General features: G+C 38.3%; 1 protein-coding gene across 9 annotated transcripts in view; it reads left to right on the plus strand.

Annotated features, from left to right (window-relative positions):
* The window catches only part of MACROD2 (mono-ADP ribosylhydrolase 2), an 841,709-nt gene that overhangs the window by 788,904 nt on the left and 38,979 nt on the right, over positions 1–13,826 (plus strand). For all 9 annotated transcript variants that reach the window (XM_056486344.1, XM_056486346.1, XM_056486345.1 and 6 more), the window contains 4 exons: positions 3,188–3,253; positions 12,351–12,428; positions 13,018–13,092; positions 13,588–13,677. In XM_056486344.1, the coding sequence (XP_056342319.1) occupies positions 3,188–3,253; positions 12,351–12,428; positions 13,018–13,092; positions 13,588–13,677 (309 nt within the window). The remainder of the gene's footprint in view (positions 1–3,187; positions 3,254–12,350; positions 12,429–13,017; positions 13,093–13,587; positions 13,678–13,826) is intronic.

Raw genomic sequence — 13,826 nt, forward strand, 5'->3', positions numbered from 1 at the left:
TGGAGGGGAATGTTTGTACATTTTCACCAGATTAGCTCAGGCCTTGAGCAGTTCTCCCATTAGAGCCCAAATCTTCATTCATTATGAATGAATGTGTTGCAGTGCAGGAATGCAGACCCCTCTCCAGTTTACCAGCTCTACCTTCTTCTCCCTTTAAGGTGCCTAATCTAGCTAATCCTCTCACAAGAAATAAATAATTTTTCCCCTCTGCATGGAATAGGAATGAGGGAATGAAATTTGGGGAAAGAGAAAGCAAGCAGCAGGCTCTTTCTGATGAAAACTCAACTCCTGAATATTTTTAAAGAGTATTTTCAAGTTTTAAAAAATTGTCTATGCAAGTCACAGTGGTTATGAACATTTAAATCCATAGGAAAATATTGCATAGGCTGTGAGTGAATGTCAGAGTTCACAAGTGGTGGGTTAAGTTCAATATGTTGGAATACAGTGCCACTCCATGCTCATAAGAGATTTTATTCTCTTTATGGTTGTATTTTTCATGCTGCACAACTCTGTTCCTTGCAAGAGACAGCTAGAATGAATTAGCTACCAAAAGACCTGAAGTGGCAATCAAAATGTCTGTCTATTCTCTTATTTCTTAAGTATTTCTTTAACTGTAGTATCACATGTAGCACACTGCTTTTCTCAGTTGGTTAGGATTTTTTTCCTATTGTAATGCAGAATGTTCCCTAAATGTATTTAAACCAGAAAGAGTAAAAGGGTTTTCTTTGGAATTTGAACTGGATAAATTCAGAAGGCCTGGATTTGCTTATCTGTATTTGCTTCCTGTATTATGGTAATGAGAAGTCCATTGAATGAGGATCTTCTTTTCATCCTGTGCATTGGCCACTGTGTAGGTAGCAGGGCAGCTTTTCTCCCTACCTTCCACTGGTCATTGCTCTGCAACTGAGTGTTAACATCTGATATTGCCTGTACCTGCTTGAAGTCCTTCTGTGTTTCATGTCCTTTTTGTCACCTCTTTGTATGTCCCAATGCGGGGCAAGCAGTGGGAAGTGAAGGCAGAAGAAAACAATTTTACAGATAAAATAGATTCCCATGGGCCTCAGCAAACTTTATCCTCCCCAAGATAAGTGCATGGTGGTGTTTTTTAAGTGCTGGAGGGCAACCAGTTATCCTTCCCTAGTTTTTTCACTTTCATGATATTGTATTTTAAACAGGTTAAGGGGACCAGAGGGAAGAACGAGTTATTCTGTGTGAATTGAGATTCTGTTTTGAATCTCTGACTAGACTGGAGCATATCTTTTTCTAAGCAATTTTGAGCTTTTAACTTTACCAAGTACTGTTTGACTGCTATCTCACCTAAGAGCTGATACTGCCTGGAGCTCCTGGCTCCACTTGCAGAGGTTCCTGTTAAACCTGATTATGGCATCTGCAGATGCCCAATACAGGCCACTGTGCTTGTCACTGATAGTCACTGATGGGGTGAGTATTTCAGTTTGATTTAAGAAAATACTCCTTTTTTTTCCCCAAGAGAATTAAGGAATAACAATATGTTGAAACTACTGCTTTGCTGCTGTAGGTGTTTTAAATGCACTGTGCTTTTCCCAAAACTGTTTGTTATTACTTGTTGCAATATGAGCTGTCAGAGCAGGTTTATCAGAGCTGTGATATACATTCTTTTGCTATCTTGTATTGGCACTCATGTTTCATTATTCTTATGAAGAGTGTCAAAGAAAAGATCCAGACATTTGAGATCCCAGATCCAGAAAATGTCATACTTTAGGGACACAGTTTAGGTACATGCCTAAAGATAATGTCATGCCCACTCACAGCCCAATATTCACCTCCTTGGGCATAGGCAGATTGTATTGCAGGAAAAATGGTTTGGCTTAACAATTTTCCCACCTTGTTTACATAGTTACAGGAACAGAGAGGGCCACCATTACCCCAAGTTGGTTAAATGCACTTAGTGAGTCTCTGCTGCTTTCTGGTCTATGCATTGCAGAGACAAAGCAACTTTGAGGTTGTTGCTTTTCACCCTTTCTTGGCAGTAGAAAATTACCTGATTTTCCAAGGTACACAGTTGTATGCTTAGAAGATCTCTGAACACTACAAGTGATGACTGTTACGAGCAATCCCATCAAATATTAAAGTTCTTGTTTGTATTATCCAAACCAAAAGGCTTAAGCTTACTCTGAGTGTGACAAATCATATCCTTTGATATTGGTAAAGAAAATATAGGACAAAAAATTGATGCTCTATTCATACCTGGTCCATTACATAAAGATTTGTATATTCTCATTATAGTGAAAAATATTATATTATGGAGAAAACTATATATTATATACGATAAAGAAAACTAAAGTAGTGGAAAAAAAAATAATAGTCTGAGAAGACTGAAAATTTTCAACTGTGTGGGGTTTTTTTAAAGTCTGGCTTCCAGTCTGTCACCAATGAGCTTCACAGTTAACACATGGAAAAACAACATGGCAGGTGGTTCTGAGCTCTTGTTTCAATCCAGTTAAAAGTGCTACATGGCTATATAAGGAAAAAAAAAATCTCTGAATCATCAACAACAAATCTTTTGAAAGAAGTTAAAGTCTAGAAATTAAAACAAAAGCTTATAAAGATTTTAGAACTATAAAAAGCAACAAGAAAAATCAACAGTGAAAGTGAAAGCATTTTATTAACTTCAGGTACCAGTTGTATCTATTAACTACAATAGTTTTACCTGTGTGCTCTACTATTAAAAAAACTCCAAGCTGCAGATTTTTTTGGGCTTTTTCATTTCAGGCCTGATTCCTGAAAGCTTCTATTTTCAGGAAAGCAATTGCATCTAGTAATTTGGATTCCAGTGGGATTCATGGACAGGATTCAAGTTAAGAATGACTTAATTGTTTTTTCTCTAAATATATGGATTGAATGAAAAAAAGAAATCTCAGAGCAAGTAGAACACCAGCCTACCCATGAAAGAGTAGCTGTTCCTCTCTCTTTATTACGAGAAATTGAAATACAGATTTGATCTGGCTGTATTGGAATGTTTACATCTTGCTTAGGAAAGATGATCAGACCAGTAATAGCCAGTGAATGGATGGAAGCCCAGTAAATGAAATTCAGGTCCAGTATCTATTCTCAGTAAGGCATAACACTTTTTTTTTTTTTCAGTAAAGTGGTTCATCAGTTTTCTATTTAATGAATAGTTTCTCTTTCATTTCCTTTGTTCTTATAGGTGAAACAAAACCTTCAGCTGTAGCCAGCCTATCATCAGAAGACACTGAGCTGAGTGAGAATAAAGGTACAGATTGGAAATTATGTTTTGAAATATCCCATCCCAAGAGGACATTTCATGAAACTGTTTTTTCCTTTGTCTGGAAATAGCCAAAATCTCAGTTAAACAATACAGAAATAGGTAAAGGCTTGGATTTTCATTTACAAATGTCTTTGTAATGAAGTACTTGGAAGCAACTGTTGTGCTGATAGGAGAGATGCCACAAATTCTTAAGTCCTCTTGTTACGGAGTTAATACTAAAATATCATACGTGACGTATCCAAAATAAGCCCAAAGCTTGGGCTCACTGGGGTGATTCACAGGCAGATAGTTAAGCATGCACATCCATCTCAGCAATATCAGCTCCCTGCTCAGTGCTCTCCTGATGCAGGAAAAGAAAAACACAATAGCTATAAACACATCAGGAGGAGACAGGAGGAGATGAAGTCATGATAGAGAGGCAGAAAGTAATGTTTATCTTGTGCAGACTGTGCTGGGCACTCAGATCATTTAGTTTGTAATAAATATTTAAACGTGTCACAGGGTCAAATGACAGGGAGTTTAGGAAACAAGAGAGATTATCTAATTTAAATGTTTCAAGCTGAGATTTTTCCTGTGGAGTTGATGGTTTACCAACAGATAGGAACCAGTGCATAGCTGTATTGTTTTTGATATTCCTGTGATAATCATGCTATTAGTTGCTTGTCCTCGTCTACATTTTTTAGCATTTTTGTGGGGGTACATCAGGAAGAAGTCTGGGTGATATACAAAATATTTGCTACTGGTGATAATCCAGGAGTTATGCTATCTATAATAAATACAATCCATCAGTATGGCCTTCAAGAAAGACTAACAGAAAATTTTCATGCATTTTACTGAGATAACATAATTATTAACATCCATTAAGTTGTTTATTTTAAAAGATTTAATGTTTAATTCAACATTGCTACTTGACTCTCTTTTCATTTTTCTAGATAAGTGTGACAGGGTGTGAGATCCTTCCTTTTTGTTCCAAAGCCACATCCTGGACAGCCCACATACTTACCTGATTATGAGTTCAAAGCCTTGTGCAGGTTGATTTAAGAGCTCTTCTAACAGATTGATTGATACTGCAAAGAAAAAGAAACCACAAACCTTTGCTGGAGCACTGGCTTTTGCTTTTGATACATCACAAATTGAAGTTGTAGCAAGGGTAGTGGAAGGCAGAAACAGTGATGAATTCAATCCCAGTGTGGTTGGTGATAGCCTGTCATTAATATCTCCTGTTTTGATGACATTTGGCCTGTTTATGTATTCTGTGTCTGGAAGACTCCCCATTTTGTGTGTTTTGCAACGTTGAGGGTCACAGTGAAGTTTTGGGTTTGGATTTTCCTTTTCTGTCTGCAGTCAGTGATGATCCTGACTTGAGTGCTTGTTCCTAACTAGGAAGATGACTGTCTTCTGATATGCTTCCCAGTGTGTAAGCCCTCCAGGTTTTTATGCCATTGCATTAGAAGTCTCTTCTCAGGAAAGAAATAATCTTTGTGTGAGAAGTCTCACTTTCCATATATTAAGAGTGTATATAGTGTTTCCCCCTCTTCTCTTGTGAGGCTGATGGAAGAGATAGTACCCTGGGAGATCCAAAGTGCATTATCTCTTTGATGTCCTACCTCTCCTTATAAGAAAGATGGGTAGGGAAAAAAGAATGAGATAGACTCTCCTCCATAGATTTTGTTTGTAAAACTGTACAAGTTAAAAAAAAAATAAAAGAAAAGAGGGAAAAAAAAAGAAAGAAAAGCTAAGACCATGTTTTCCTATTTGCTTGCTAGTTTTTTTAATGGAAACAAGAATTTTGAACAGCAAGGCAACCATGAACTAAACTATGGTTTTAATCCTTATTTCCATTGGTAGATTTTCAGCTTTGCAGATTTTTACTGTGAGGGTGCTGAGGCACTGGCAGAGGTTGTGCAGAGAAGCTGTGGGTGCCCCATCCCTGGAAGTGTCCAAGGCCAGGTTGGATGGGGCTTTGAGCAGCCTGGTCTAGTGGAAGGTGTCCCTGCTGGGGGCTCGGAATGAAATGATCTTCAAGATCCCTTCCAACCCAAACCACTCTGTGATTCTTCAATGTTTCTATAATTTCAGATTTTGAGGTTTTTTTAAATAAATTCTACTGTTATTCCAGCTTTCATATTATTTGCCCATTGAGTTAACACATCAAAAACCTCCAGGTTCTGGAACATACTCATTTCTCTAGTTTATCTTCAACTAAATGAAAAGGACATAAAGCATTTAGAGAAGTTATGTTTTCCCAGTCCTTCCACCTAATTACTGTAAAAGATTTATGGCAAAGTAAGCCTAGCTGCACAATCCCAAAATGCATAGTTTAAACCACTGTTTCCTGCTATGAAAGTTTAGGTCTTTCAAATGCCAGCTCACTTGTGAGTGCACCAAAACAAGTATTTTGAGTCCAATTAGAGTTGACTAGCAGTTTTTCTGGTTTTTTTTTTTTTTTTTTTTCCCCTCATATTTCTGGGATTAGAATATAGCAAACACATTGATATAGTTATTGCTCTAAAACGTGGTGATATTCAAAACAGAGCACATGCATCTCTGCTACTTTGAAGATCTAGTATTTTTGTTGTGAGTCCTGTTTATTATTTTTTTAAAGGAGAAGAGGGAGGATGAAAGGGATTTTCATGATTAGAGTGTGGGGCAGTGCAGGAATTACATTTTGAGGGGCTTCAATTAAAATGAAAACCTCCTGTGAGACTTCAAATTTCACATTAATCTAAAAGTATATGTCTTCTGTTACTATAGGAGAGATACTGTCCAGGAATAAAAGTCCACACAAACCCAGTTTGCAAATGAACTCTGAGCAAACTAATTTTTTGAGTGTTCATCTGTCTTCAGAAAATTAAAAAAAAAGGGGGGAGAACAGTCATACTTCAAGAATATCAGGATTTTAAGTGCAACAATGTAGAGGTATCCTCTTATTCCAGTGTGTGCCAAGTTTCTCTTTCCACTGTCTGCAAAGAGCTCTTGCAATTTTACCCTTAAACACTTGCATGCTTAACTGTGATCTCTTGGGGGAGAGCTGACATCTCCAGGCAGCACCTTTGCAAATGCTTCATTACTGTGCATATGGAAGTAGGTCCTTTATATACAGCTAATTTTAAGTGAGAGATGTTTCTTTCTGTGAGGTGTAAGGGCAGAACAAAGTGATTAAAGTCATTAATGTTTATGCAGCAGATAAAGGGTGTATCAAGCAGGCTGCACTCAGTCTGATATGTCTGTCTGTACAAGACTGTGCTGGGGGTACAAATTTATTTTAAACCATGTAGTATGTACAGATTGGATTGAACCTGTGCTTATTTTTTGTTAAAGAGAGTATGTGTTCATGCACGTGTGTGTGACAGAGAGTGTTCTGCATCTTCATCTCAGTTGCCTTTTCTACCAATTAATATTTAACTCAATTTAATGGTTAGAATTTTCTGGCAGGAAAAATGTAAAAAGGAACTGGATTTAGTACAGGTGAAGCATAACTCCCTACTATGCAAAGTTTCTGTGCACAATATGTTGATTATAATTCATTAGCACTTAATAAGAAGTGAATTTTCATTTGAAGGTTAGCTAAATTAAATCATATACCAATTGGTTTTTAAAATAGTGATTAATTATTTCCAGGTGTTCACCAAAGTCTGGGTTTCTGTGGGAATGCCATTGAAAGCAAGTCAGTTTTTCTGCATTCTCTGAAATTGAGTCAAATGCAGTTGGCTGGAGGGCTTGTGTTTTCAGAAACAGAATTAGTATATGCCTTGGCTAGGGGTTAAGCCCTAAAAATTTTCTTTGGACAACCCAGAAGCTGGTAAGTATCCTGCCTGTAAAATGTAATGGATATAAATTCCTCTTTGGCCAGCTGTAGCTCTCAGTATGGAAAAATCTTGATGTCCTAAAGACATAAACGATTGAGAAGGGATAAAGTGAAAGACAGAGCATTTCAAATGCAGGGGAGCTGTGCAAATTGACATGAATTAGTCATTGGTAAGCATGTGAAAAAGATTGACTGAAAGGCCAATATGCTCAGAAAGAGGTGTTTAAAATCAGCTCGTAGGTATATATTAAGACATCTAAATGACTGACCTGATTTTGAGAAGTGCCGAGCGCTCAGCAGCTACCAATGAAATGTTTTTACTTCACCCTTGGGCTATGATTAAACCTAAAATTTCAGCCTGGAAAATTTCAATTATAGGTAACTGAAAAAGAACCTTTTAAATGAAAGAGTTTCAACCCCCTCAGCCATACCTGTGGCTTTGCATGCCTACTCAAGTGATAACGTTTTTCTGTCCCTTGGTTGAAAGGATTCCTGTGAAAGCAAACTGGCTAAAACAAGCTAATTTGTGGGGTTTGGGGTTCTTAACCAGGGATGTCAGCACCACCACCCAACCAGCCACTTATTCTCTTAACAACTTCCACATGGTTCACTTCGACCTGTTTGTAATGTGGGTTATTCACTTCTTCACATTTAATCTGACCTGAGTTGTGCATCCAGATGGGTCCAGCCCCTGAACTATTCAAGAGGTATTTCTGCTTTACCCTTCACCAGAACTGGCATCTGCAACAGTGAACACTAATCCACTTACTGGTTTATTTAAATCCTCCTTATTTTTAATATTGGCTGACCAGGAGCCATTCAGCTGTGCTCCCATCAGCCCAGTGAGATCCTGCTCTTTCATCTCCTCCCTCCAGTCCTTTCCTCTGGACCAAGGCTCCAACCAAGGCAATCAGATTTTTCTCAGCTTTTTAATTTCCCAGAGCCCTGTACAAGAGGTCCTGCCCCTTATGTCAGGAGAAGGATGCTCACAGTTTTTGTACCAGCTGCACCTGGAATTTCTCAGGTGGACAGAAGGTGAGATGCCCTTCTGTCAGCTTGAAGCACAAACAGGTGGAAGAGGTATTTGGTGGATTCCACCTGCAGAGATGAACTGTTTGGTCTATTACCTGAAAACTTGATGAAGTATTTCTATAAGTTATTGCACCTAAACAGGTCTGGTTTACCAAGCATTTTAAACTTGGGCTCCATTAAATCTAATCTGTTATAAAGATTGATTAAAATGAAATCTTGGTGGATATAAAAATAACATTTTAAAGTCAAAGCTCAAGAATCTCTTCCTAACTTCTCATAAATCATCGTTTTATAGTACGTCATTTTTACATATTTTCCTCGATTTATGAGACAAAAGAATACCCTAATCATGTGGCAGTCTCCATGCACACCATTACCTGTAATTTTAGATGTCTGCTTAGTTTCTTTCACTCTGGAAATATTCATGTAATTTATCACATTATGCTTTAAAAAAATAGCATGTACTGAACCTCTTTCTTTCCTAATGGCCAGCATTTTCCCTCTTTGATCTTCTTACACCTCCCTAAAACATGATGATTTATCTATGCTGTGTACAGGACCCAGGTGTTTTGCACATTAGAAACTACTCAGTAAATAAGCCATACAGAGAGTAGCTGGGGAAGTGAATTTTAAAAGATCATTAAAACCACTTAACATTTAGTTCTTACCAGCTCCCCTCTTCCTTAGCTTTTGCAAAATCATGTTTGAGCAGCGTTGCCTTATACAGTCAAAAGAAAAAATGAATGGTATGGAAAAACATGGGGATTTATGCAGGATTTAGACAAAATAGTGCCTGACTATTGGCAGGAAGGATAGGATTGATAGTTTACTGCAAGCTACAAGCTTTTCTTGGAGATGAATTCAACATACAGTTGATAAAAACAGTGAATATACTCGTGGACTATTCTGGTCAGTTTATTTAAAGCCTAAATATTTTGTAAACAGGTGTTAAAGTCTGGGGCTAATTCTCAGGTGGATTCAAGCATGCAGACTCACAGGACACTTGTTTCAATAAAATGGAGGGTAGCAGAGACAAGCACTCCTGACATGGAGACTGCCACTCCAGCCAGCAAGGAGGAGTTTTGAGAGAACTAAGGGATGCTCAGACTTCAATGAGCACTTAAGCTCCTGATGTGCAGTAGATAAATGTGGCCTATCTTTGGCTTATTTATGCAATTAAATGTCCTGTTTGGTTCATTCATGTGTGCCTTTAGGAACTGTGCTCTAGTGTGGTATCAGAAACAGATTTTTTTTTCAGTCCTGACTGGAGGAGTGTTAACTTTTACAGTCCCAATTTGTACTTTGCCATTTTTAAAAAACAGGTGAATAAGAGGAAACCAAAGGCCTTAGGGACAGCCAGAGTTCTTGTAGACCCTGGAATCATACAGGACTATAATACTGGGCTTATGCACAGTTGCACAAGGCTCCAAAGAGCTAAGTGAGCACAGGATCAGCAGAGCCTGAGAAATACCACTATTCTCCTGAAAACTGAAACATAGAAAGTAGTGTTTACTGAACACTGCCTTTGGTTTTACACTTTCACTTTTGCTTGGCACAGATTTGCTTCATAAATCTGGGTTTATTCCTTTATTTTACACTTGTTAATCCTAAAAGTAAATCTGTCCTTGGACCTTTTGGCTTGAATATTTAGTGCAATATTTGGATTTGAAAAGAAGGAACCTTTGATATGGTCTTGACCTTAAGGATTTTGGAATTCAGAATCTGCATGGTAAAACCAATCAAGACAGGCTCCTGCTGCTGAAATACATCTGGGACACTCTGACTAGCTAGGCAGTAACTTCTGTCCATTCTCTATTATTTTCAGAGACCTGCCTTGCAAAGAGCAACTTGCAAAAAATTATCATTGTGTATTACCTGGGATAATTTGGAATTCAGTGCAGTCAAATTGCTCTCTCAAACAATGAGAGCAATAGGACAGCTGTTTATGATAAAAATGAAAGTTTAGAACAAGATTACAATTCCTTAAGAATAAAGCCCATGGGACAGACTGCCAGCTGTGCCAATAGGTGGGAATAGCAATGACACCTCTCCTCTGTGATGCTGCACAACCAAAGGCAGCATGATAGGGCACATGCATTAGCCAGGCATGAGGCTTCTTAAAATCCATTTGCTGTCATTGGCCACTGCATGTAATTGTGCCAGTGATGCTGCAGATTGGTTTTTGCATTAAATTTGAGTCATTCCTCATTCTGGGAAAAAAGGTGGCACCAGTGAACTGGAATTAAGGGCACCAGTCTGGGAGTATGAAGTAGAAAGAGGTGTGGGATAAGAGAGTGATGGGGGAGAGCTGCTTGCATCTCCCCCTCCCAACAGAGATGATGCTATCCTTACCATCACTTTTGACTGCTTGAAGGGCTGTGTTTGGGCCCTGGCATCATGGTACTCAAGGCAGAGGACTTCTGATTCCAGCTTTGCCAGTACAGTTCCTTTTACAGGCATGCAGCTGTATCATATAGAAAAACACATTATATTAATTTAGGGTATGGAGTTACAGGTAGTACAAATCTTGGTTTGTCTGAAATTCTGAGAGCTTTGTCAAAAACTTGAGCAAAGCCAGAATTTCCCTCAATGTGTTTCAAGTTCGCTTGAAAAATTCCCTATAGAATTTTTTGCTATTCCCATTTATACCAAGAGATCCTTCAACTGGATTTTTTTGATTAAACTTGGAATTTGATAAAATTCTAATTTAGTTTTGCTCCAGTTCAGGCTGATAAGGGTAATCCTTTGAACCTCATTGTAGTATTTAGTATGTAGAATTTAGTAGTGGTCTACCTAAGAAGAGTGAGTAGAAATATAAATTAACAGTAGGGCAAAAAAAAATGCAGCAAGTATAAAATTTAGCAAATTGTACATCAGTGAGTTATTCTACTTTCAAACTTGGGGTTTTTAAACTTGCTGTCATACCATGAAAGAAGTAAGAAACTGTGCAGGTAATTAAATATTTGCCTTGGGGGATTACTTGCAGTTAATTAAAGCCATACAATTTCAGCACATACCTTTCCTACAGATTATTAAATCTGGATCAGATATTAACAACCCAGCTTTCTACTTATCCATCAGAGATTATTTTTTGACACTTTCAGGAGCTGGGTTTTACAGGGGCATCCTTGGCTATATTGTAAGATTTGCTCAGCTGTGTTGTAGAGAGGGACCTTCCAGAATTTAAGCTGTAAAAACACTGTCATGATGTAATTTATTATCACGTGTAGGTCTTTTGGCACCATCACTTACTTTTTCCACTGAAAAGGATTTTAGAAAGCATCTCACATGGGAACACAAACAGTGATTTTCTGTTGCTGCTGTTATGACCTGGAGTGGAGTTACTCTGTGGTTTTCACCATGTCCAGTTAGATCAACACTGGTTTTTAATGAGGCTCAAAAAGAACTCTTTATCCAGTGAAATCTGTGTGTGATGAGGATGAGCAAAACTAAATCGAGTGTCTGTGTTGCTGTATTACCTGAATGCAGTGAAACTATGCATTCTGTATTTCTCCATTCCCATGCAAAAACTGACTGTTTTCAGAAAAATGCTGTTTGACATAACAAAATAATGCCCTGTGTTTATGAAGACCCCAGATAGCACAGCAATTGGACTTTCTGCCAAAATGTAATTTAAGTCTCACTGTACCACTGGTTCCAAGTATTGCTTTGGACAGTTCCTTTTGATAGTCTGCCCCAAAAAAGTAAAGCACTTTTGGCCACAATAATGACATTGGGAGCTTTGTCATGAAGTGACATGAGGCTAGGATTTGCACAGGGATTTATGGGATTTAATGTTTCTGGAAAGATTTAAAGTTTCTGGAAATCCAACCATGAAAAACTGTTATTCTAAATAAATAATAAATCACTTTATTTGTCTAGTAGGTGGTTGGTGCTATTTCTCACAGATTTGTGCTGCTCCGCTCATTAGGAATAAAATTCTTGGTAGTGATGCTGATTATTCTTATGTACCTTTCTTTGCCAGCTCCTGGTTTGAGGTTTGTACTGACAGCAAAAAACTGCTCAGTAAGGGTAGGGATTCTGAAATCAACTTGAATAATTGAAATCCACAAATATACTTCTGTAATTTATAAGACTGTAGTTAAACAGATGGAAAATTGGTCAGTGTATCAAAGTGCCAAATATGAAGCTGGCACCTAAGAGCTCCTCTAACTCAAGTAACTCCTTTTCCAGTATGAAAACTGCTTCAGGATTTATTTGTTTGTTTGCTTTTTTCCTCAGATTCCCTGAAAGACTCCAAAGGCATGCAGAAGGGTGATTCAGTGAATCCTGTGGGGGGTGAACAAGATCAAGCCAAAGGTAAAGTTTTGTATCAAAGTTTTTTAAGACAGAGATAATGAACCAGTGTGAAACTTCAGAGCTTCCAGTGTCAGCACCCAGTGGGTTTCATCCTGACTTCTGCCACCTTAAGGAAATGCTGTTGGCTAGTAGAGGCTGTTTGTCAGCCAGATGTGGGGCTACTGGGAAAGCCACATCTCTAAATATCCATACTGATCCTGGGTGCATAGCATTGGTATCATGTCCTCCCATGTTGCTGTTGTGGTTCTGAAAGCCTGTGGGGTGTTTCTGTCCTTTCTGCTGACTGTCAAGTGCAAGTGCTTTACAACAACTCCTGTGAGAAACAGGGTCAAGGCTGAGCTGCAAAAAGAGAAAAACTGTAAATGCTGCAGGTTTTGATCAGCTGTTTAACTAACTTAATGCTTAGTATTGTTAAGTGGTATTTTCATATATAAAATGTGTCTGAAATTGTTCACTTAATAGAAAAAAAAGTGGTACTTGGCTTAGAAGTACCATGCTGTGTGTGAGGTTCATGGTCTGTTGTAATGAATTTAGCATTGCCTGCTCACAGCATCATCCTGATACCATTTTCTGTTTGTTGTATTAACAGGACAACAGGATGTTTCTGCTAATGAGGAGATAAAAACTGGGGCAGATTCCCAAGGCTCCTGCATGGAAATAGAAGGTACTCCTTGTATCTTGAAATCAAAAAGCAAGATTAACAAGCAAACACATTAACATAGAATCATGGAATCATAGAATGTCTGGGTTTGAAGGGACCTTAAAGATCATCTAGTTCCAGCCCCCCTGCCATGGGCAGGTACATCTTCTATTAGGCCAGGTTGCTCAAAGCTGCATCCAACCTGGCCTTGAAAATGTCAAGGGGTGGGGCATGGACTGTGTGTGTCTCTGGGATTGCAGTGAGCCCTGGTGAAAACCCATGTTTGGAGTAGGCACATGGGATTTTGTGCTGAATCCCAGAAAGTTGAGTATCTTCAAGGCTTTGCTCTGAATTAGAGCCCCTTGGATTTCCTTGGACAGCTTTTTTATTTGTACTCATGGAGGAAAAGATCCTTTTCCTCTGCCAGTGTTTTTAATGGCAAAGTCTCTAGTGGGTGTTAATCCTTTCATGTCCATTCTGAAAAGCCTTACTATTCATCTCTTTATCAAATTTATTCAGATCCACTGTTGAACCAAGAAGACACAACAGAAGTTGAGACACCTTTGATTCTTGGTGCAGAGGAAAAGGAAGAAAGAAAAGAAGAAGGAGGTGAGCCTATGATAAAACAGATGGAGACAAAGAATACTGCAGGACTCATGTTATCGTTTCCTATTGTGAGGAAACATGGAAAGAGCACATAAAAGCTCTCTTTCCCCCTGAGAAAAAAAATCTTTTTTTGTCTTACCTTTGAGTGTAGT

This window comes from Oenanthe melanoleuca, chromosome 3 (genome assembly GCF_029582105.1).
Source record: "Oenanthe melanoleuca isolate GR-GAL-2019-014 chromosome 3, OMel1.0, whole genome shotgun sequence".
Taxonomy (NCBI): domain Eukaryota; kingdom Metazoa; phylum Chordata; class Aves; order Passeriformes; family Muscicapidae; genus Oenanthe; species Oenanthe melanoleuca.